Source organism: Phyllostomus hastatus, unplaced genomic scaffold (genome assembly GCF_019186645.2).
Source record: "Phyllostomus hastatus isolate PE091 unplaced genomic scaffold, TTU_PhHast_1.1 phas_contig_40, whole genome shotgun sequence".
Lineage (NCBI taxonomy): Eukaryota > Metazoa > Chordata > Mammalia > Chiroptera > Phyllostomidae > Phyllostomus > Phyllostomus hastatus.
Window position 1 is genome coordinate 15,083,957 of NW_025333872.1, and position 23,574 is coordinate 15,107,530.

A 23,574-nucleotide genomic window follows, 5' to 3' on the forward strand; every position below is an offset into this window, starting at 1 on the left:
GGAACGCACGCTGGCAGAGGGGAGCCTGGCAGTGTCAGCAGTCTCTGAATCAACACCAGAGAACTCGGTGTGGGGGTAGCTCGGCATACCTTCTGGTTGGGGGTGCAGACCGAAATTTGGGGGTGGGTGGGGAGGAAGAAGTTCTCATGTGGATCAGTGCCACAGATTCCTGGTCACAGTCTTCAACTCCAGTCTCACGGTCTCTGGAGCAAACTCATCATGTCGCTGCCCTGACCAAAGCTCCCTCCCCATTACATCCAGGATTGAGTCTCAAGTCCTTGGCATGACCTACAAGGCCCTCCATGACCTCACCCTTCCTCTTCTATTTCCATTTCCTTCCGCCTTCAACCCACCTCCCCAGCATCCTACGACACCAGCCCACTGAGCACTGTCATGTGCGCACCAGCACCAGCCCGTTTCACCTCCATGTTCACAGGGACCAGCCGATACCTCTGCTGAAAACCATCCCACACTTTCTTCTCTCCCTGGCCCTGGCCAGCATCCACTCAGCATCAACTCTGAGCTAGGAGTCTTCCTCCGTGTTCCCAAAGCACCCTCTCTAGCAGAGCCCTACTTAGTGAGCGCCACTAACTAGTGCGGCTTGAGGGGTATACTCACTGTCAAGTGACTACTTGTGTCCTTTCATCTGTCTCCCTTACTAGACGGTAAAAGTTGTACCCTATAATGGGGCACATTTCCTTTCCCTATGTTCCCAGAAGCCAGAACAATGCCTAGCACAAAAGCACTGTTTAATCAATATTTGTAGCACGAGGCAAAAGATCAGAATCAACTCAGATGCATATCCCTTGGGCCATGTGAGCAACAACATCGGTGTGACTGAGAAGCCAGTAACGTTGGCCAGGTCACACTTGGCCACAGCTTCAGGCTAAAGGTGTGGTCAGTGGCCACTGACAATCTGACAAGATCATAGCTATCATGCCTGATGTATGTGGGCCCAAAGAAGCTCAAGGAATGGTGCCTGAGAAGCGCTTCATTATCTTTGTTTTGAAACTCTAAAAACGACCACAGTGGCACCACTCATGTCAACAAATAGGTTTGCTGGCTTCCATTTCAGCTTTTAGAGTCTTGCACAGAATAGGTATATTTACTGAATAATCAAAAAAGAAGAAAGCTGAATGGCCAGGTAGCTGAATAGTGCTGAATGAAGATATTTCCTAGGCTGGGTATTAATGTCAAAAAAAAGTTTCTTTCTCATTGCTCAGGTGATAAGGTATGCTGCACGCACAGACCAACTTCGCCTTTTATTTCCGGGCTCTGTCGCTGTGGCTCGCTGGAAATTTCTGGGGCTGAATCATTCTGGGTGGCCGAATTTTCCATGTTGCTAAAGATTTAGGTATAGACACTTTAACATTAATCACTGTGGATGGAAACTTTTAAAAAAATCTTTCTGAGTATACTGCACACCTTTTTATTTTTTCATGAAACAACATATAATCATTCTAATGGTGTACAGTACTACACTAGTCTATCATAATAACCCTAAAATCTACTGGAGCTCTTTGTTCATATACTGACACCTGGAATTCACGGTGTTTTTTTTTTTTTTCATTTCTTATGACTTGTAAGTATTTAATAATGAATAGCCCTCCAAGCTGTCCACTACCACTCGTCTACCTATCCCAGCTCTTCTTCCACATTAACTTACTCTTTCTTCTGAAACCTTGGGAACCAGACAACCAAGCCTCGTATAACTCTACATAAAGAAACGACAGTGAGCTCTGAGCAAAGCCTGGGAGACGGGCCCAGATGCGGCACACACAGCAACAGGGCGCAGGTTTAGGGCCATTATCAGGCTGCTCCAGGACCCCCTCTTTGCCTCCCGTTTCTCACGTTCCAGATGGACGGGTGGCCACAAAGGGCAGTTACATATAGTCAAGGTATAACTCCAACCCTTTCAAATGGGATGAGAACGATAGGTACAGGCCTCCTCTGAAGTGCTGTATCTGCATTAACATTTCTTACACATTTTGTATCAATCTAATTTTCTCAACCACTCTACAACACACTATGATCCCCATTTTACTGATGAGGAAACTGAGGCATAGAGAGGTGACAAAATTTACCAAGATACACTGCTAGGATGTGGCAAACCTGAATTCAAACTCAGGCAGCCTGGCTCCAGGGCCATGACCTTCACCACTGAGGGCTCCCTAACAGAACCACACCACCAGGGTCCCTGACTGTCTAATTTCTACAAAAACAGAAAACACAGACCCAGCAAGCAATGTTTAGACCAGCATGGTCCAATAAAACTTTCTGTGATGATGGAAATAGTCTCTTTTCTACACTACTGAGCATTTGAGATATGGCTAATGTGACTACGGAACTAAATTTTCCATTTCATTTAATTTTGATGAATTTATGTTCAAATAGCCAGATGTGGCTAGTAGCTACCTATTAGATGACACAGGTGAAGACTACTTTCGGTGAGTCAAAAACTGTGACACGTCAAATGTTAAATACAATGGATAATTCCTACTTGAAATAGGCTTCAAAAGAACGTAATTAAATACTGATGCATCTCCTCTTAACCTCTTCTCCACCCCTGCACTGTTTTTAATTCATCCTCATAACTTTGAGGAAGGAAGCATGCCATCTGACCAGAGGAGCTGAAGAGGACTTTGAGGTGAAGTAAGAGCAGTAGAAGCAACAGTGCCAGTTGTCCAGGCAAAGCCTGAAGAGCACTGTCGGGAGTGGGGCTTGGGGAGGGCAGATCACGGGCCAGCTTCCAGACACTAGGTTCACCCTATTGACCTTAAAAAAAAAAAAAAAAGCCACAGATAGGTGTATGTGTGTGTAATGAACGTATCATCGAATATGGAATATGCTCAAGCCCAAGGCCCCAGACCACATTCAGAGAACTGGTATGATAAAACCTGACTCGGCCGAGCAGAAGGCACAGGTCATTCTGCCCAGAGCAGTGACCTCTTCTTGGTCATCCTGGGTCCCCTGGTCAGCCCTCCCATGGAAGTCACAAACCAAGCCAACCTTCTCCCTAACCCTCAACAATTCCTTTCTGATTATGTGGGTTTTTTTCCCCTCCCCACTGCCGGTTCCACTAAGCTGTATTATATGTCAAACCCAAATTTAGGTTAGAAACTGATTTCAACTCAAGTAAGAAATGAAACCAAGAGTTGAAGTTGAGACACTAATCCAATGGAGGTGCAACTTTATTCTGACTCATCCTAAACCTCTATGGCTGGGGGAAGGCGCCTCCTTCCCTTTCCTCCCAGTTGCTGGGTGGCAACGTAAGTTTTACACACATTCTCCAGCGTGGTCTGCATGACCACGCTCAGAGGGCATGACTGTGCCACAGGGCAGCTGACACTTTCAGGAAGAAAATAGGGGCCGAGAGGTACAGGGGCTGGCGTGGGCCACACAGCTATTTTGTGGCAAAGCCTGGGGAGAACCAGGTCTCCCAGGTCCGAGTCCTCGCCGCCACCCCACCACTACCACACACCTCCCTGCCCAGGGCACAGCTCATGCCTCAGAGACTCTGGAAGAGGAGCACTTATTCACACTCCATGACAAATCAGAGACCAAAATGCAATTTTAAAAAATCAGCTATCAACCATTCCTTCCCACCTCAATATCCCTCTTCCAAACAATAGCCACAAAATCCATACAAACAAGTTACTCCTTGCCCATTGAGGTCAAAAGTTGATCCAGTACAAAGTCAGACTATAAACTAAATACACTCAAAATTCCAGAAAGTGTTGGGTCTAAAAAGTTCAATTCTGCTCCAAGTTCTGAGGAATTCTCAGCAGGAAACCAAGCATTGTGAAGCAGGCCCTGCAACTTCCTGACTTCCTACAGGACTCCAGGAACTGCTGGAGGGGAGGCCTGTTTATCCAAGGAACGCTCCTCCAGGTCAGGAGCCCCCGGGGCTGCTCTTAACCTTCAGGAAAGGGGCTGATAAGATACCCCTGGCACTTCTAAACCCAGAGCCACATTCTGCATTCCCAATGACGCACAAGGCCATCTCTATGCAGGTGCCAGCACCCCACGAGGCACACAAACCTGACGGAACACTTGTTAACTAACCAGCATGGTCTTGGGCATTCGGCAAAGCAAGCAGGAAGGTCAACAGAGGAAGGGGGGGCATGTTTCTAAAAATTAGATCCATACCCTCTGTCCTGAGATAGTCACACCCGTCTTCTCATTAGCCACATAAGTCTCATAATGGTGATAAGTCACTAAAAAGTGTCTTCTTAAAATTCTCTATAAAAAGAGAATATCTACACATTTATAATAAACATGAAGGAACAAGCTGATTAAATTAAAAATACTCTGCCCTTGCAAAATTCAGGAGCTTTATTAAGAAACCTTCTCCCTCCTTCAAAGACAGGGCAATCAAGGCTCGGAGGATTTTTGTCACCAGGTGACTGTCACCTCCACCAACCCAAAAGGAACATTTCAGATTATGTTCAAGTTTGATAACTCTTCAGAAACCATGTGGAAGAGCTCTCCTAACCTCAGCCAAGGTTTCAATCAATAGAGGCCTCCTCGTACTAGAAATTGCACCTGTGCACAGATGCACACACCCGAACACACGCAGTGCCTCTGGACAGTTTGCTTATTCGCAAAGCTGTCAAATACAAGAGAACCAGCTGTGCTTCCCAAGACTTTCAGGAGTGACCACCACTCTTGTCCTCTGACGACCAATAGTCCCACACTCAGGGTTTTAGGTCTCAATGCAACAAACCACTCCCTTTCCACCAATCACAAAGGCTTGAGGTTAAGGCCCAACAGTCTGTAAGTCTGTGAGTTGCACCTGCCACATACATCACATTCATGGCCTGGCTCCCATGCACAAATAGTTTATCAGCTTTCAGCTACCACAGTGTGACCTCTGTAAGGACAGGGACCCCACCTTATTCATCTGCATTCCCAGAGCTCAGCACAGGCACGCAGCTGGCACTCACGAAACAGCTGCCAAATGAATGAGCACAGCCGACTTAAGAAAGATGTATCATCCTTGAGGCTTCTTCTACACATACACTGGCATTTAAAGGTAGCATCTGGAAATCCAGGGGGCAGATGTGTGGAAAATGCACTGGACTTGAGTGAGAAGATGTGGATTCAAGCCCCAAGTTTGCCAGAAATTCCCTCTATTGTCCTGGGAAAATCTCCCAATCTTATTTTCCTCTTCTGTAAACAGCAGATGACTTCTAGGTTTCCTTTTAGCCCTTAAATTTGTAAAACTCAGGAGAAAAGATGTGCCCTTGAGCTACCCCCAATATTAACTTGATGATACAGGGCAGTGAAAATATAATAGCCAGAGGCAGCTACTCTCACACAGATGTTGGCTAATAACAGGCAGTAACTTGAACAGCAGGTAAAGCCTCTGCCTACTTGCCTCCGTTCACATTTGGGTCATTCTCTGTAGTCTCTTTCAGGGAGATGCAAATTTCAATGATTGTTCCAGACAGAAAAGCCTGGAGTGGAACAATGACCCGCAGACATTACTTCCAGGTAATAAACAGATTCCACTCAGACAAAGAAAAGTAAAGCAGCCTGTGGCTACATTCCGTTGACACCCCATTCGTGGAAGCACCGGGCCTGAGCTCTAAATGTGAGCCAGACGTGGCTGAATTCTTATTTTGGCTCCCACTCTAACTCGGAGCGGATGGTCCTGGGCCAAGTCTCTCCTCTCCAAGCCAGGCTCTGGATGGGTATGACAACCCCCATAAACCATCCAGATTACAGGGTGAAGCTAGTAAAGCATTTCACAGATGGAAAGTGTTGCCAACCCCTCAAGACAAATGAAGGGAACTGTCAAGTGGCAGCGTGGCTTCGGTGGAGTCACAGGACAGCGCCTCCCTTAACCCTGGGCTCGCACCAACTCTCGGGAGGTCTCTAGAGGACTCAGAGCCCCCTACTCACAATCTGGCTACGTTTCCTCTGCTGAAAATCCAGGGAGGCTGTGTGAACCCACACTGCCCAGAAGAGCCTCCTGCAAAACTCTTTAAACCACACAGTTAACTCCCAACATTGACCAGCTGTGATTGTTAGGTTTGGTTCTCTTCTATGGGGGACACTTGAGACAGCAGAGGTAAATCAAGGCAAAGCATTAGACTGTACGAAAGATAAAGGTCTGCCCGTGAAATAAAAAGCTGTGTCAGGAGGCACATTAGTAGTTTTACTGTTTTCTTTTCCTTTCTTTAACTATTAGGTACCAATGGATACCAGATACACAGCGCTGGATAAAAAGGTTAAGAGATAATATCAGGAAAGTTTCCCAGCAAAGCCTACTAATAGTGCACTCACTGATTAGAAAGCACTTCTGTAGTTTGGAAACTCTAATCCAGTCTTATCAACCCTCTGGCTTCGTCATCATTTATCAGGGTGGGAAGGGGAGGTACATCAGCTATGCCACAGAGTGATTTCTGGGGCCCCTGCCCACAACGAAGCAGATCAAAACAGAGCTCATGCCTGCAGGAGTGAAGTTTTCACCATAGCAACACACGTTACTCTACAAACAGCCAGGACTGAGGCGCTCTGTTGCGACTGGTCTGGACAGTGCCCCTGAGAAACGGCAACTGAGGGTTCAGTTCAGACAACAGAGGAAGCAAGAAAAAAGTGGCCCTTATTTAGCTTGCGAAGCAGCCTCCTCATGGGTCCTTCCCACAGCTGACGGTGGCAACACTAAGACCCTCCGGTATCCACAGCCTGTGTTCTAATAAGACAGATGGCAGAGAAAACAGATGTGGAGCAGCCACACCACAGACTCGCTGGGGGAAAGAGGGACTCAGTGTGTAACACTCGCACGCTTTGGAAAGCGGACAGCTAGCACTGGAGGACTTCAGGGAATGGTCTCATGCCAAAGCAGGTCACATCCAAAATGAAATACAGCCAGAGGCCCCAAGCAGCTGGTGTGACGGTAGAAGGTGTAGCACAGACCCAACAATGAAGCCAAACAATCACCATCAGCATGGTCACTGAGACCATCAAGTAAGTGTCAGTGTGCCAGGCACAGTGCAGGGCATTTAGACAGGTTTCTTCATCTGGCAGTGGAGATCAAAACCTCAGTGACTGATTAACACCACCTTTCTGGGTATCACACTTTCCCAAGGGAAGAAATTGGGATCATCCATGTGCCTTACATCCCACACACAGGGTGACGCCTGAGGGTGGGCCAGGAGAGACTAGTCCCAAAGTTCTGCTCTGTTGCTCAGATCACTGAGTGATGCATGTAGAAATCTAACCACAGAACAAGGGCACGCAAGAGGATTTGCAACCCTTCCCAGCTTCCCCTGACTAATTTTCTAGAACATTACTGATAGACTACATCAGAGGTGGACAGAAAGATGCATAAAGCCAGGAAATATAAAACTGGTAAAGGAATGTCTTTAAAAGTGCATTAGAAGTTAGTGAAGGACAACATATGTGCACAGATGCTTATCGGTACCATATACATACCTTTTTGTATTACCACTATATAAATGGGACTATTTTGCAACACTGATATTAAGAGATAGGACCAACAGTCTCACTTCAGGTTATGATGACCAGAGGTACGTCTGGGAGGATGGGAACCAGTGCCACAGCACCCACGTGCTAACAGGCGTGACGCAATGGGCTCCCACTGTACATGCTGCAAATACATCACCCACAGTCTCAGACACAGAGAAGAAGACAGTTCCTGGAGAAAGGGAACTCTACCACACCTGGCTTCGAAACAAAAACCAAACACCAGCCACTACCCAAAAATTCTTCTAAGTCCCAAACTCTTAAGTCATCACAGACCAAACAAATGAGGGCCCAGAATTTTAGAAACGTTTCCTTGCTGCAGGGTCAGCAGAGCCCACAAATGAGCTTTAAAACAAACAAGCAAAGTTTCTGTCTTAAAATGACATTTTAGAGCTAATGTATAAGTTGTACCCCACCCCTTTGTCAGTCTCCATTCACTGATGAGAGTTTCTGTCCTTCTCTGCCCGTCTTAGTTTGAAACGTGGCACTGAAAGGGACACTGGAAAGTGACTGCAGAGGGGTTGGGGCCAGAGGCTGCTTTAAATCTGACACACACATACACACCCCCAGTGGCTGCCCACACCCTGAAGGACTGTCAGGCCGGACCCCCCTAAGATAGACTGAAGGGCCAAACTGTTGCGTGGAAAACTCCCCATCTCTCCGGAAAGCAGAGTTAAGAAAGAGAAAGCTGGAAGGGAAGGAGGGGGAAAATAAAGCTCCACATTCCTGACATTTTTTAGCCAAGTGCTGTGGCTGCACAGAACAGCTCTATTCCAAACAGCATGCAGGACAGAGAGAAAACCTGAGTTCTGGGGAAAAGAACCTGCCTTGGAAATGAGAGAAGGAATCTCAGGATGGCCCAAAACTAAGTCAAAAGGAGGAGGGAGAGTCACCCTTTCATGTCTATTCCCAATAGGAAGTGATCCCAAGGGAAGGAATTTGGAGTCGTCATCATCTCCAGGGAACAGAACTGAAGTCCTGGGGTCCCTCAGTGGGGAATGAATCCGCTCTGAATGATGGCGAGCTGATGAGTAGTAAGTTGGGGAAAGGGCAAGGCCAGAATGAGGTGGAGACCAGTTAGGACACATGGGCTGGGGCTGCCTGGGGTGGGGAGAGGGGCCCAGCTAACTGGCAGAGACTGGGCAGGGGACCCCAGAAAGAGGAGTGACCAGTAGACTTTCTGTGGGAAGAATTATAAATGGGTTTCCTTGACTCGCCTTCTGAATGAAAGAATCCTAGCCATGCCCAAGTTAGAAATCCAAGAGCCTGCTGTCCTCTCCCTCTCCCTCTCTGTCTTCCCCTTCCCTTCCCACCTCCTCTCCATACTTCTAGGATAAAGTGTTAAGTGCAGGACTGCCTCCCATACGTATCCCTACATACAGACACAGACACACCACACCTCCAGGGCACAACCCAGAGGACCCTAAGTGATATCTACTAAGTTCTGGGCTGGGTTATGAGGTGCCACCCCCAGCTTTACTCCAAACGTGAAGATGCCCACATGTGCTTCTCTGAGGTCCCTAAAAGTAACAGAGCTGTTTCTGCTCTCGGCTAGTAGGAACAGCAAAGTTCTAAAAATCTCAGTTCCCCCAAAATACCTATCTCTGCAGAGAGTCAGTTGGTAGGTATAGATGATGAAGATCTCCTCTGTACCTAGCACAGCAGAACACGCATCCTCCATAAGGGAGGTTCAACACAGCCCCCCTTCTCCCAGACCAGCACACAACAGCAATCCCACAATGCACCTTCTATGCACCTCCCAGAGAGGGAGACTCCAGCCCTGCAAGCTCAGAGGTGGAGGTCTAAGTTTCTATAGGGTGAGGGCGGTAGGAAGCCTTGCAGGCACTTCAGCCAATGTCCCTTCCATGTTCCCCAGTCCAATCTGAAGAAGAGAAAAGGAGGGGGTTTTTTCTCCCTCTTCTGTCAGGTGCTGGGAGTTAAGGGCTCCTAGTACTTTTCAACTCCCACAGAGTGCCAGGTTGAATACATAGGACTTTCCAAGACTAGAGGCAGGGAGAACAGAAGGTACTAAGCTCAAACACTGGGCAGCTCCTTTTGAGCCAAGAAAGCAGGTAGAGCCACAAACCTTAACAAATGCCAGAAACCCAGCCAAGAGAGCCATGAGCCTATGCAAGAGACTTCGCTGGCTGCAGCGTGGGGCTATGAGGGCTACAGCTGTCACGTGTGTCTTTCCAACCACACCCTCCAAGACTGGTGACATGGCACTGGGAGGCCTCTTAGAATGGAGGACGACAAATAGACACAAATAGGACAGAGGATATTGGTTCTCTTATTTCATTAAGCTATTATTATGTTAAATAATAACAGGAACAACTGACTTCTTTTCACTTTTGTAGAAAGTAGAAAAGCCATCTACTATGGCTTTTGTTTCTTATAAGATCTCAACCCTTACACTAACCCCATGCGGAAGATGGGTTTTACTAACCTCTTCAATGATGGGGAAAGTGAGGTTGCAGTCAGTTGTATTTTGTTTGTTTTAATCAGTCTAGTGACAAAGCAGGGACTGGGACATAGAGACGACCCTAGCTAAAGCCCTTTCCAATATACCATGAGAGCTGTAGGGGTGGGAGGAAGAAGGGAAGGACAGAAGTAAAGAAGAACTACCAAAAGCTGGTGTGCAGACCCCAGTCCTAGTCTCAGGTGTATTTCCTACAGACCCTGAAGCCCAGACAAGAGCACATTCACACATCTAACCGAGACTCAGCCATCACAAAAATGTCCCCAGCTTGAGGAGAGCTTCAAGAGCCAATTAGGACCCTTGTCATCCTTAGAGAGGAGAGGACGAGCACAGAGACAGAGAAACACAGAAGGAGAAATTAGCCCCGCTAGAATCCTCCATCTTCAAGGAAGTTCACAAATGGTTATAGCTTCCTAACCCATTCCTGAGAATACAGATAAGCAATCCTACCCAGAATGGAGGACAAGGAGCTGCCTCATTGGAGACCACACTGAGAGTGAGAGGAGTGTCACTATCTCACTCCAGCCAAGATATACCACAGCAAGCCCTATTATGCTCACTTACCTCCAGTTCTTCTAACTTTTGCATATCACATTTTTCTTGATCTCTCTTAGGTGTAGAGAGTCCTTCCCATCAGATCCTGACCAGCGGGGCTTACTACAAGTCCGTGCTCCGTAAGGCCCGCACCAGCGCAGTGCTGGGGAGGCAGGGAAGGGGAAGTGGCAGGACCCCATTCTCTCCCCACTACTCCCACAGGTACCAGAGAATCAACTGGCCCCTAAAAGCACAGGATATCCCGTCCCTCTCCTTGGCCCTGTAACGGGGAGAAGCTCTGGGTCCACCACAGATGGAGCTAATGGAATAAACCAGAGTGATAATGGGTAACATGAAAACTGGCCCTTAGACAAGGGCAAAAAGGGGGAGTGGGCGGGAGGACACTGCTGGGATGAGGCCCAGAAAATCAGATGGGAGCTGGAAAAGGGTCGGGGTCCCTCCCGCTGGAACAGCCCAGAAGAGGTGCCACCGCTTGGGAGAGGGAGATAGTTGTGCAATGACTCCGGGTCTGGGAGTCTCCGGGCTTGGCTCCCGGACACTAGAAAGGAAACCCCAGTGTTCGGGCCAGGGTGGAAGCACTGCGGTTGGTTCGAGGCCAGGCTTAGGATTCAGGGCTGCAGAGAGAGCTGCAGGATATGGTGGGTGCCCAAGGGGGCTGCTGAGCTGGGCACGGCTGGCAAGGAGCGGAGCTGGGGGCGGGGGGGGGGGGTGTCTGGGCTGACTTGGAGACTAAGGCGGGTACAGTGTACAAAGCCGGGGTGCAGATAACGTACATGGCAGCCCGGTGCCCCAGCTCAAACGAGGACCCCAGGGACGGACAGGGGTCCGTCGGGCGGCGCACGAGAAAGGGTACCCCCTCCCGGATCTCGCTCACCTCGAACATAAGCCCTATGAGGACGCAGAGCACCAGGCAGAAGCCGATGTCCGCATGGTTGTGGATGACGAACTCCTGGCTGAAGAGTGGGTAACTTTTCGTCCTCCTGCGGAAAGCCATGGCAGCGGGCGCGCAGCGGCCGGCCGGGCCCGCACCCTGCGCTCACAAGCCGCCGCGCAAACTTCTCCAGCCCCGGCCCGGTCCGCCCGCCGGCCCGCAGCCCGCTCGCCCTCCCGCCAGCCGGCCTAGCGCCCAACAACTTCGGGGCCCGCCCCCTTCCTCCGACCGCCCCCGCCCCCGCCCCCGCCGCCCGGAACCGCCCCCGGCCGCAGCCCCCTCCCCACTAGCTGCCCGCACTCGGCGCGCCGGCTCGATCCGGCCCCGCCTCCCATGCACTTAACCCCCTCGCTGCCGTGCAAGCCTCGGAGGCGGAGCCGGCGGGCGCGGCCAACGTCCCCCTCACTCCCAGCTCCCGTCGCTCCTGTTGCCCCCTCGACCCGGGCCCAGTTGCAGCGCGCTCCCGCCGCACCCGGCCGCATTCTTAGTGTGGCAGCTCGGCCGCTCCGGGCGCGGACCGAGTAGGCCGCGAGGGATGCGGACGCCCGGTCCTGTCCTTCCCGGACAGGAAGTGGGCCCGGGTTTCCCACTCCCGATGCCTGCTCCTTCCTCCGCGGAAAAGGAAGGCCCGGGCAGCCGCGGGCTGCCGGATATTCCCTGGGGTGCAAGATGTGGCCTTGGGGCGCTGAGAGCTGCGCAGGTTCAGTGGAGGGAGGAAGCTGCACTCTGGCCTTCTAGCTGACCACCGCACACTGCGAGGACGGTTGATGAAGTATTTATTGAGAGCTTGCAGTGGGTTAGGCATGGTTCATAATGCTGGGATTATGCAGCAAACAAACAAACAAGACCTTGCCCTTGGGGAGCCTTGGTTCCAAATTGGGGGATGGGGGCGGGGAATGGATGTGTACATTGTTGCTCGCTCTTCTGAAACCGGTGCGCTAGTGTAAATCCATTTTACACGTCTTACCCAAAGTCTACCTTCAGTATCAATTGATATGTAGAAATGGAAGAATAAACACAGAAGAACTTCCTCATTGAGAGTCAAATAAGTTGTATTTTTTTTATTTTTTTACTGATTTGAGAGAGATTGATTTGTGTTGTTCCACTTATTTATGCATGCATTGTTTGCTTCTTGTATGTGCCCTGCCTGACCAGAGATGGAACCTGCAACCTTGACATATGAGGAGAATGCTCTAAACAACGTAGCTACCCGCCCAGGGCTAATACTCAGTTTTAAAAGTAATCTTGGAAAGCACAAGTGGCATTTTTAATAAATTAATTTATATTGACAAATCATTGACTTCCACCAGTAATGGAGTCAACTGATTACTTTTTAGTTGTCAGGAAAAAACTATTCTTATTCATTCTTTATTATTAGGTCTATAGTTATTTCACTTCTAAGTAAATATGATTTCTTAAAAATGACACAGTACGAAATGTGATTGACACTAGACTTATCTAGGGTTCCTAGATAAATTTCACATCTTAAAGTTTCTTGACCCTAGTATTTAGCAGTCTTTGGTCTGTAATTCCTTTAAATAACTTAAGGAAATGGGAATGTGATACCGGCGAATTAGACTAACCTTCATTTATCTTCAGGACTGACCTTTCTTAGCCTGACTTAGCCTGACTTGGGATGAGTGCTGGCCTGTGAACCAAAGGGTCATTGGTTCAATTCCCAGTCAGGGCACATGCCTGGGTTGAGGTCCCCAAATGGGGTCCTATGAGAGGCAATATACATTGATGTTTCTCTCCTTGTTCTCCCTCCCTTCTCCCTTCTCTAAAAGTAAATAAAATCTTAATAAAAACAAACTGACCTTTCTTAAAGTTGGACCTTAGTGTTATCAGAAATAGAAAGATCAAGAACTCTGGAGCATCTCAATTTTCCACCTATGAATAGGTGTTTTCAGCTGAGCTTAAATGAATCGGGGCTTTGGCTAGAAATAAATGATAAAGATTTATTCAGGGTCTTAGGGTTTGCAAACCAGAAGCACAACTGGGCAATACCTAGAATGTTCTCCAAGAAGAAAGAAAAGCTGAGGGTTCTTAAGAGGAAAAAGTACATTCTTGAGATGAATCAGGCCTGCATTAGCCTCTGATTATAGTCCAAGATGGTAATCCTCTGGATGATAGGTGGGCTGGATAATGAATGTCAAATGGGCTGGATATGTGAATATTGTTTCCGTAGTTCTCCAGGTTTGATGTATAATCCAGGCGCTGGTGCAGGACTGGAATGATCAAAAGTTTAAGTTCCCAGGCTAGTTTAAATAAGAATAAAATCCTTTTCTCATACGTCAATGTACTTCATTTTAGTAATTTAGCAGCTTAACTATAGTGACTCCACTTTATTTTTCCATTCCATTCCTCAGTATTCAAATTTTCAAACTGCAGCCACATCGATTAGGTTGAACCTTATGAAATTGGTTTCATTATCGATGAAAACTGGAATACCAGCATTTCAGACAATTCAACCTAATAGCTACCCACTGTTTCCACAAGACCATGTGTAAAAGATGTTGTGGTGGGAATTTTTTTGCACAAAATGGGATGTTATTGACCTCTGAACAATGACTTTAGGCTAAATGTCCTGAGATAGGTATTATAAATGGGAAACCTGAAGTAAAGGGAATACCTTAATCTGTGCTTGTATTGCTGACCGCCAGTCCTGGGCTCTTTCGGGTATAATTGAGCAATTAGACATAGTGTTCTCAGATACATGGTTTGATATTTCACTACCTTGAAACCCTGTGGGAGAAGTATTAAATGCCTACTTCAGCCATCACAACTACCTCTAAGTCTTAGTTTTAAAACCATCTTCAACCCAAATGGATCTCTTCTCAACCCCTCTCATCCGATCAGTCATGGAGCCTGTGAATTTTACCTCAGAGTATCTCCCACCATCTCCCACCTCCACCATTCTTCACCTGGCCCACACTTGTAACCCATGGATGCCCTTCCTTCAGTGCTTCCCCCTCTAATATGTCATTGTATTAGAAACAGTTATTGAGTACCTACTAAGTGCCAGACACTGTGCTAGTTACCAGAAACAGAAAGATTAGACAACCGTGTGATAGTTTTAAAAACTGTCCTCAAGCTGTTTGATACTCCTCCCTTCAAGGGGTGGCAAATAATCCCCCCACCCCCTTGAATGTGGCCTGGACTTTGTAGCTCACTGCTAACAAATAGAATATGTAATAATTTCCAAGACTAGGTCATAAAAGGCATTTTGGGTTTTCTCCTTTCTCTTATCTTGGATCACTTGCTCTGGGGAAGCCAGCTGCCATGTTGTAAGGATACTCAAGCAGCTTAATGAAGACATCCTGATGGCATGGAACAAGGGCCTCCCACCAACAACCAGCACTAAATTGCCAGGTGTGTGAGTGAGCTATCTTGGTAGCCGATCCTCCAGCTCCAGTCAAGCCTTCAGATGATTGCAGACCCAACTGACCTCTTGGTTCCAAAGCGATGAGAGACCCTGAGCCAGAACTAGCCAGGTAGGCCACTCCCAAATTCCTGACACAGAGCAATGGTGAGATAGTCAGTGTTTGCTGGTTTAAGTCGCTAAATTCTGTTGTCATATGTTATGCAACTAGAGGTAATTAATAACCCTGATGGAGCTTATAATCTTTTAGGAGAAACGGAAGCATCATTACAATTTAGTGTGATGATGGTGAATCTAAGAAGGACTTGAAATATATAAGCTATGAATGTAAACAAAGGTAGCTTAATTCTGTCTGGAGCATAGGGAAGGGGATATTTGGGCTGGACTTTTATCTAGAAGGATTTTACTGATAGAATGCAGAAGAGAGTTTGGAGATGAATTATAAAGAGTTCAAGATCGTAATGGGTTTTGAATGTCATGATAAAGAATTATGAATTTCAATGTATACATATAATCAAGTCATCATGTTGTATACTTTAAGTAATCTTACAATTTTGTCAATTATCATCAAAAAGCTGAAAAAAATTGTTTAAAGAATTTTGAATTTATTCTGCCAACAATGGGAAGGAATAAGTAGTTTTTAATCAGACAAAATCTGTTTGTAGAGAAATATGAAAAATCATGTTTATTTAAAGAGTGGTATCAGGAAGACCACTTGAAAAACTATTATAACAGTCCAGTAAAAAAAAAAAAAAAAAAAAAAAAACACTTCACAAAGAATAGTTTGATAAGAATCAAAAAAAGATGAGTTATTTCAGAGACATTTCAAGGGTTAATTGGATTTGGCTTTACGGTAAGAAATACAGGAGTTGGAGGAGTCAGAATTTTAGGCTAGTATATATAGGGAGTGATATAAATGATGCGAAAGAGAAGAAGATGTCCTCAGCTTTGAACGAGCTGGGCTTCAGTAGTGGAGTCACAAGACACCCAAATCAGCACTTTGACAAGTCAGCTCAAAACTGCTGGATTGGATTTAGGGAGGGAAAACCAGAATTAAACAATATTTGTGGTTCATCTACAATGGGACTGTCGAAGCCAATGTGCATAAGTAAGTGCTCCCTGGAGAGTGTGCTGAATGAGGGGAAAAAAAAAAACCTAGGTCAACATAATCCTAGGGAACCCCACACTCAGAAGGAAGGAGGAGGAAAAGGAAAGGGTGGGGCTAGGAAAGCACGAACACATGCATTTCACAAGGGAGGTTACATCAGGTTGGATGAGAACAAGACGAAGCCTCACGTGTAGGCATCGTGGCCTTTAGGAGCCCACTCTTTTTTTTCCTTTAATTTATTTTTAGAGAAGGGAAAGGAGGGAAAGAAACATCAATGTGTTATTGCTTCTCACAACCCAGGTATGTGCCCTAGACTGGGAGTCAAACTGGCGACTCTGGTTCTCAGGCAGGCACCCAATCCATTGAGCCACACCAGCCAAGGCTAAGAGCCCACTCTTAATTGGGCATTGGAATGGGCTTACCAGTGGGTAGAAGACTAGAAAAGGAGGAGAGAAAACAGTCTATTCTTTTAAGAAGTTCGGTGAGAAAATGGAAATAGCTGACATTTGTGGGGATGTAGAAGATCTAAGGAAAGATCTTAAAATTACATATATTTATTTTTTGAGATTGGTGTGTGTTTGGAGAGAGAGAAGAAACACTCAGGAGAGAGGGAGAGAGGATTTAAAATACTGAAAATACAGCCCTGGCTGGTGTGCCTCAGTGGACTGAACACCAGTCTGCCAACTGAAAGGTCGCTGGTTTGATTCCCAGTCTGGGTACATGCCTGGGTGGTGGGCCAGGTCCCTGGTGGGGAGTTGTTGAGAGCAACCAATAGATATTTCTCTCCATCTCTCTCTCCCTCCCCCTTTCTCTAAAGATAAATGAACAAAATCTATAAAGTACTGGAAATATCATTGATGAAACTAAGGAGGAGACTAGAGGGTAGCTCCAATGACAGGAGAAAAGAAAATTCATCAGAGACTGGGCAGGGGCCTAGGAATGGGTGCGTATATAGTTATGTCTAGAGGTGGAGGAGATAATAACCTCTCACGTTTATTTTGTATTTATGGTTGCCCTGTGAGGGAGGCAACATAGTTATTACCAACCCCTTCTTGAAGCTGTTCCGAAACACATGAATGACCAAGAGCCACATAATTAGTGGGTAACTGAACCAGGACTCAGACCAGCAGGTCAGCACTGGGTTCCTTTGGCTGGACTGTACTATAGCCTTTCAGGCTTCCTAAAGCGTGGCACTGATCAGCTAGGCACCATCTGTGCCTCTCTGTGTCTGTGTTCCACTCACAAGGCCCTTGTGCCATACCCCTTTGCCTAAAAGGTAACCATCCTTCAAGAGAAAGACTGTGTACCTCTTCCTTTGCAAAGCTGTCTTCAAAGTGCTAGGTTGGAGGCATGCACACAGCATCTTGTGCATGCCTCTCAGGTAGCAGCAGGTTCTCCTGCAACCAGCGTTTGTCTGTCCCCTTCATCCCCCTTTTGGATGGTGTGACCCTTCAGTGAAGGAATCCATCCACTCACACTTATATTCCAGCAGCACAAAGTGTCCCACGTGGTGTGTTCTCATCAAGTGCTAGTTGCATGAGTGACTGGGTAAGAGATGCTGTGCTGTGGTTGGCATAAATGTGACCACCAGCCCTCAAAGTGGAAAATGTATTTTCTCACATAACATGATGCCCTGAGTTAGTTCATTCCCAGGGATAAGTGATTCATCAAAGACTAGCATCTTAATATGCTTCCACTCTGCCACTTTGTATTTGCTTTTGTCACAGGCTTGTTCCTTGTGGTTACAAAGTGGCTACAGCAGCTCCAGGCACTCCATCCTTCATATAAGACCCAACATCAGACAAGAAGAAGAGGAACATTTTGAAGTGTAAAGAAAACTTTCCCAGAAACCCTGGAATCCCCTCATGCCTCACTGGCCATAATAGCACCACGAGAACATTCCTAAAACAGTCATCGGCAAGGCGAGTGGAACTGGCATGATTGGATTAACTTCACCAAGAAGGTATCCTCAGAAGGACCAGAAGGAGTTCCAGCTGTTTTTGAAGATCCTTACTACCCCCTACCTGAACAAGTACTAATGACACAGTTGCTGTAAGAATTCTCAGAAATGAATGTTTTGAGTTGGCCAAAAAGTCCATATGGTTTTTTCCATAAAATAAAAGACATTTTTCACTTTCACCATTAACTTTATTGATTTGGATATTTTGAGTACATCAGCTAACTCCCACTATTGACTTCTAGTGGGTAGAGACCAGGGGTGCTGCTAAATATCTTCCAATGCATAAGACAGCCCCACAGCAAAGAATTATTTCCTAAAGTGTCAACAGTACCAAGAAACTTCACAAACCATTTTTAACATGTTCAATCAGTCACAGCACCTGCTTCACACACTGCACAAATCTTTTTTTGCATTTAGCTGTATTTTTACTTTTCTTGAAATAATAAAGCATAATAAGCCAAAAATGTTACATATTCTCTTCCATCTTCAATATTAAAATGGCTGTACAAGAATTCACCAATTTTGATAATTTTTTTTAATTCACACTTATGACAGCTGTCACAATACAATCTAACAAAATTGTTTCAAATGAAGTTAAAGACAACTAAGCACTGCTAGAGCCATCATGTGGAAAAGCTAAGTTTTTGGCCAACTGAAGATGTAATTAATATCTACAGCAAGTTCCCACAGTGGCTGCTGGACACTCACTGTAGGTTTTAATGTGAACTTGGCCTTGTATATCCATTGCTCCCACACATGTGCACCACACCCAGTGACGAAACCTTGTTCACTTCCATCCTGCTAGAACTCAAGCTCCAAACGAAGGGGTCTTTGTTTTGGCCTAGAACAGCACCTGAAATAGAGTATGATTTAGTAAGTATTTATTATTTTTAAAAAATCTTTTCATAGCCAGAAACGAGGAGAATTGGTGTGGAGCAGCCACCCAGATGCTTCTGCACTGTGATTTTTTTCAAGGTTTTTTACTCTATACTTTCGCTTCTTTGCCTTGTAGGACTCACAACACTTTTGCCCCAAACAAACCTTTCTGGCTTCTATGCAGTAGGCCCTTGAGCCTTACAAATGTCACCAACCCAACAGGCACTGTTGGAGTGTCTGGCTGAAGGGTCCCCAGCTTGACAAAGTGGAGCGTCTGTGCTCTGACGGTCCAGCACATCATATCAGGTGCAACGGCACCTCTCACCAAAGGATAAAACTTCACAGCAATCAGATGTTCCTGCCATCAGATGTTCCCGCCCCCAGTACCACAGCAGCATACCAGGGGCATGGTGGTGGGAGTGGCAGCCGTGGGGTCAGGACCAGGGGCTTGCATGATCTGTAAAGAATCTTAAAACAATGATAAACCTGAAAGGCAATGTGGTATCCTGGACTGAACCCTGGAACAGAAAGAGGGCAATAGTGAAAATACTGCTAAAATCCAAATAAAGCTGTTGTTTGCTTAATAGTGTTGCATCTGTGTTAATTTCTGTGTTTTGATAAATGTACTATGGTTATAGAAGTTGAGTGAAACATATAAGAGGACTGTCTATACCAGTTTTAAAACTCTCCCATAAATCTAAAATTATTGCACAATTCAAAAGCTTTCTAAATGATAAAACTGACTAAATACTGCTCTGCTTTTTTATTATCACCATGACGACTCTAAACAATGTTGATAAAAACACTGTTCTCTCCCCCAAATTATTTGGTCTAAGTTCTAAGCATCTGTAGTTACTGTTGAGTCTTAATATATATGTAAGGTTTAACTTAGCATATTTTACCATTTATTTTTTAACAGACATTGCATTCTATATGCAAGTTAATCCTAGAAGCTCCTATATACACAGCTGAATCAGATATATGTGGTCTCAGATGCACTCATTTGTTTTAAGTTCATATCCATTTGGAATTGTCTGAGCTTATTCCCAGCACAGGCATGTCTCCAACCCTAAGGTACTGCAGAATCTTGCATTTGAACTGGAAATTTGAAACAGTGATAGCACAGTGATTTTAAAAATGAAGAAACAGAATGTGTTACTTCAATTCCATCATTCTAGTAACCACTGTGGCTTCTATTATATTTACATTTTAAAACAGTGAAACAGAGTGCAAAATGTCATATCATGTGTCATGATGGTTTGGGGAATTTTTTTTCATCTAGAGGAGCAGGTTATTAGAAATAACACCCTGATTTAAATATGCAAAGTGCCAGAGTGAGTGGAATTAAGATTCCAGGTTTTAGAAACTACCTTAAAGATCACATAACCTCTCCCCTCACATTAGAGACAAAGAAAGGAAAGCTCAAAACTTGCTGCAGTTAGTGAGGATTTCATGAGTTGGGTTGAGGACAAGGGCCTCTTTCTCCTGGCTCAGTGCTCCCAACACTGGCTCTAGACCCCACGCTCCCTCTAGACCCCATGCCCCCTAGACCCCATGCTTGCTCTTCTTTAGCAGATAGGCAATAACTCAGTAAACCAAGTCCCCTGCCCAATATCAGCTAGTGACTCAGTGATAAAGTTAAGATGTGGGAACCAGACAGTGAAGGGCTCTAACCACTGGTCTCTGATTTCTCTTCTCATCTAGGAACGAATTAATTTCAGACAACTAATGACTGCCACCTGACTTTCAGATGGGGAGATGGGAGCATTTTTAAAAAGAGAGACATAGCTCAAATTGATATTAGAAATGAGTCAATTTCAGTCAGAAAACCCCCAACCAGAAAAATACTGAAATACAACATTTGGGGAACAAGGCAACAATTTTAGGCATTGACTTCCACTGAGGCCCCAATTTGGGGGTTATCTAGCAATAGACAGTATATTGAGAACTTCAACTGCCCACCAAAACATTTATCTTATTTTTTCCATGTTTAAGAAGAAAGCAATAATTTTCAGAACAGCACCTTTGTGATGCAGTGGGCCATCACATCAAGGAAAATCTCTAAAGGACTAGGTAGAGAGAAGGTTTTCATGAAGCACCATTGCTTGGCTGCTGTGCCTGCCTTCCCTGGGCAGCTCCCTCCTAGACAGGGGAGAGAGGTAGACACTATCTTGATTAAATTTAGGCACCTCCCTCTAAACCTTTGTTACCATCCCTTGAAATTTATCTTTGTTTCTCAGATCACAGCCCTGTCTTCAGGAACCATTCACATGTGAATTGTCAGGTGTGACACTACACAAAACTACCAGGGTACTGTCTTTGCCCAGCTTCCTACCACAATAGTTGGTTAGGTGTGCCCTGCTCCCCACTAAGCTATAATTGACCTCTTACCACATGCTTGGAAGGATGGATGGATGGGTGGGTAAACAGATGGGTGGCAGGTAGGAGGATAGGTGGAAGGGTAGATGGGTGAGTAGTTGGATGGGTAGGTGGATAAGTGATGGATGGGTGGATCAATAGGTAGATGGATGAACAGATGGATGGATGTGTGGAAGAGTGGATGGGTGGATGGACTAATGGATCAATATGCAGGAGTCTCTACCATCCCTTCTTTATACAGTTAGTCCACAGTGAAGGGTTCCCAAGGGCATCCTGCTTCACACGGGAGAGACGTGCATGACCAAAGCTGCATTTAGGTTGGGTAGACCTTTGCCTTGGGGTAGATTTTAGGGCCCTGACAGGCAGGAATCATATTTTTCCATCTATGTGCTTTAGTAATCATTTTATTCTGTGCCACATAGTGGGTGCTGAGTGAATGAATATTTGTTGATAAAAAGGAGTGAATGATTTAAAAAATACAAGGAAGGCTCTTTCTGACCCTGAAACTTAGCCCCCTCATTTTAAATCTTTGTGCTCATATTCCAACATTAAAATGTCATTCCCTCACAAATCAGTTATGCACCCAGAAAGTATCCAGCTATGATGCAAAATATTCCTGGATGTTAAATGTATTAAACCCTTTCCATCTGTTGTTTCTTTAGCAGGAATTAGCTGTGCACATTGCTGTCTGTCTTGATTCCTTGCTGATGAGGTTGAACATGGGGCAGGCGCAGATGTTCCTGGGACTGGGCTGAAGTCAGAAAGGGCCTCACACAGCAGGATGCCCCAGGGCTGTGAGGAGGGGTCCAAAGACTCCTCTCTCTCCTGATCTGGCAGCTGGCCCCCGGCCACACTGTCTTCTCAGCAGCCCCTCCTCCTGACATGACCGAATCCCTCACTTTGTCCCACAGGTTTTTGTCAGCTGGGCAGGGCACTGAGGTGAGGAAAGAAATGAAGGGAGAAAAGGAAAAGTGAGAGCAACAAAGCAAACCTGAGAAGAGGGGAGACACAGGACTGTAAAGAGGGAAGAGAGAAAAAAGAGGAAGGGAGGCTGGACACGGGCAGGGGGTAGATTGTGTTTGCAGCGCAACATCTCCAGCAATAGTATCGTCATCATCGCGCCTGAACAGGTGTGCAAAGATTCCATCTATTCATTAAACAACATGAAAATGGAACACGTTTCTATTGGCCTCATCGGAAATCTTGGCAGATGTTGTCAGGAGGTGCATGCTGCTTCTGAGATGTGATTTTTCAATAGTGTATACTCTACTTTTTGATTGGGGATGAGAAAAAGAGGAAAAAGGCATGGAGTGTGCTTTTTAAAAAGATAATTTTGAAAATTTTCTCTCCAAGTGCATTTTGCCTTAGGCCACATTGAGTTGCTTCGAAGAGCCATGTGAGCGTGGGCCATGGCCGGGGGCCTGCCAGTGGTCTTGGGCCACATTAAAGGCCATGTCAAGGGCCCATTTCTTTGAAATAGCCCACTGCGTCCCATCGTGAGGGCATGCCCTTCGTGGCCCGCACCCTCCCCTTACTCCAGCATTGTTCATAACGTCTATTCCCCTCTATTCCACTTCTGCTGTGACCTCAGTGTCCCTGTCTGGCCTCAGACATCTGAAGTGTGTGATTGAAGCAAAGAGCGTTTTGTTCCCGATGGAACAAGACTCAGGGAGACCGGCAGTGTCAGAGACAGGGGTGGACACCGTTAGTCACTGAACTAAAGCTGAGCAGTGTGCAGGATCCCCACGACAAACACCACCTTTCCCTGGGAAGGCAGCCAAGGCCTGGAGCCCTGCGTAGGAAATCCCCCGTGAGAGGCCCTTCCTGAGCACCACAGAAAATGGTTCTTTTCATAGGCTCCAAGTCCCCTTCCTCTCTAGTCATAAAGGCCCACATCACATCCCCTGTCCTGGCCCTCGGCACTCAGTTCCGTGCCAAGTGCCCCAACCCAAGAGCCCCGTGGCTGCTGCATCATTCTCCTTCCCCTCCACACTCAGCTGGCTTCCCCCAGCCCTCAGAAACCTCCTGCTTTCTGAAGATCCCTCCACCCAGTGCTCAGTGCCTCACATGTGGAGCTATTCAATGTCATAATCTAACATCTCCAGAGGCTCCTCTGATTTGAACAGAAATGGTTTGTTGACTTTGCCAGATTAGCAAGGGGAGCAAATTCCACAGATGCCTCTGTCCCTAAGTCTCAAAGTTCAGCCCTCCAGTTTGATAGCAGGAGTGACGTGGTGAGGGGAGGCAGCCTAAGACTGCACAGAAGAACTACAGAACAGTCACTCTTTATGGAGCAGCGACTGGCTGGCAGGCAACTGTCTAAGCCTCTCTCATGGATTTATGTATTTAATCCTGTCAACAGCCCTCTGTAGTAGATGCTATTACTAACCCCATTTCACAGAGAAGAAAA

The 23,574-nt window shown here is 46.2% G+C and overlaps 1 protein-coding gene across 1 annotated transcript in view; it reads right to left on the reverse strand.

The window, feature by feature from the left end:
- TRAM2 (translocation associated membrane protein 2) overlaps nucleotides 1–11,671 on the reverse strand; it is a 74,930-nt gene extending 63,259 nt beyond the window's left edge. The window contains exon 1 of the mRNA XM_045842968.1: nucleotides 11,403–11,671. Within this exon, the coding sequence (XP_045698924.1) occupies nucleotides 11,403–11,522 (120 nt within the window). The 5' untranslated portion in view covers nucleotides 11,523–11,671. The remainder of the gene's footprint in view (nucleotides 1–11,402) is intronic.
- Nucleotides 11,672–23,574: the final 11,903 nt, after the last annotated feature.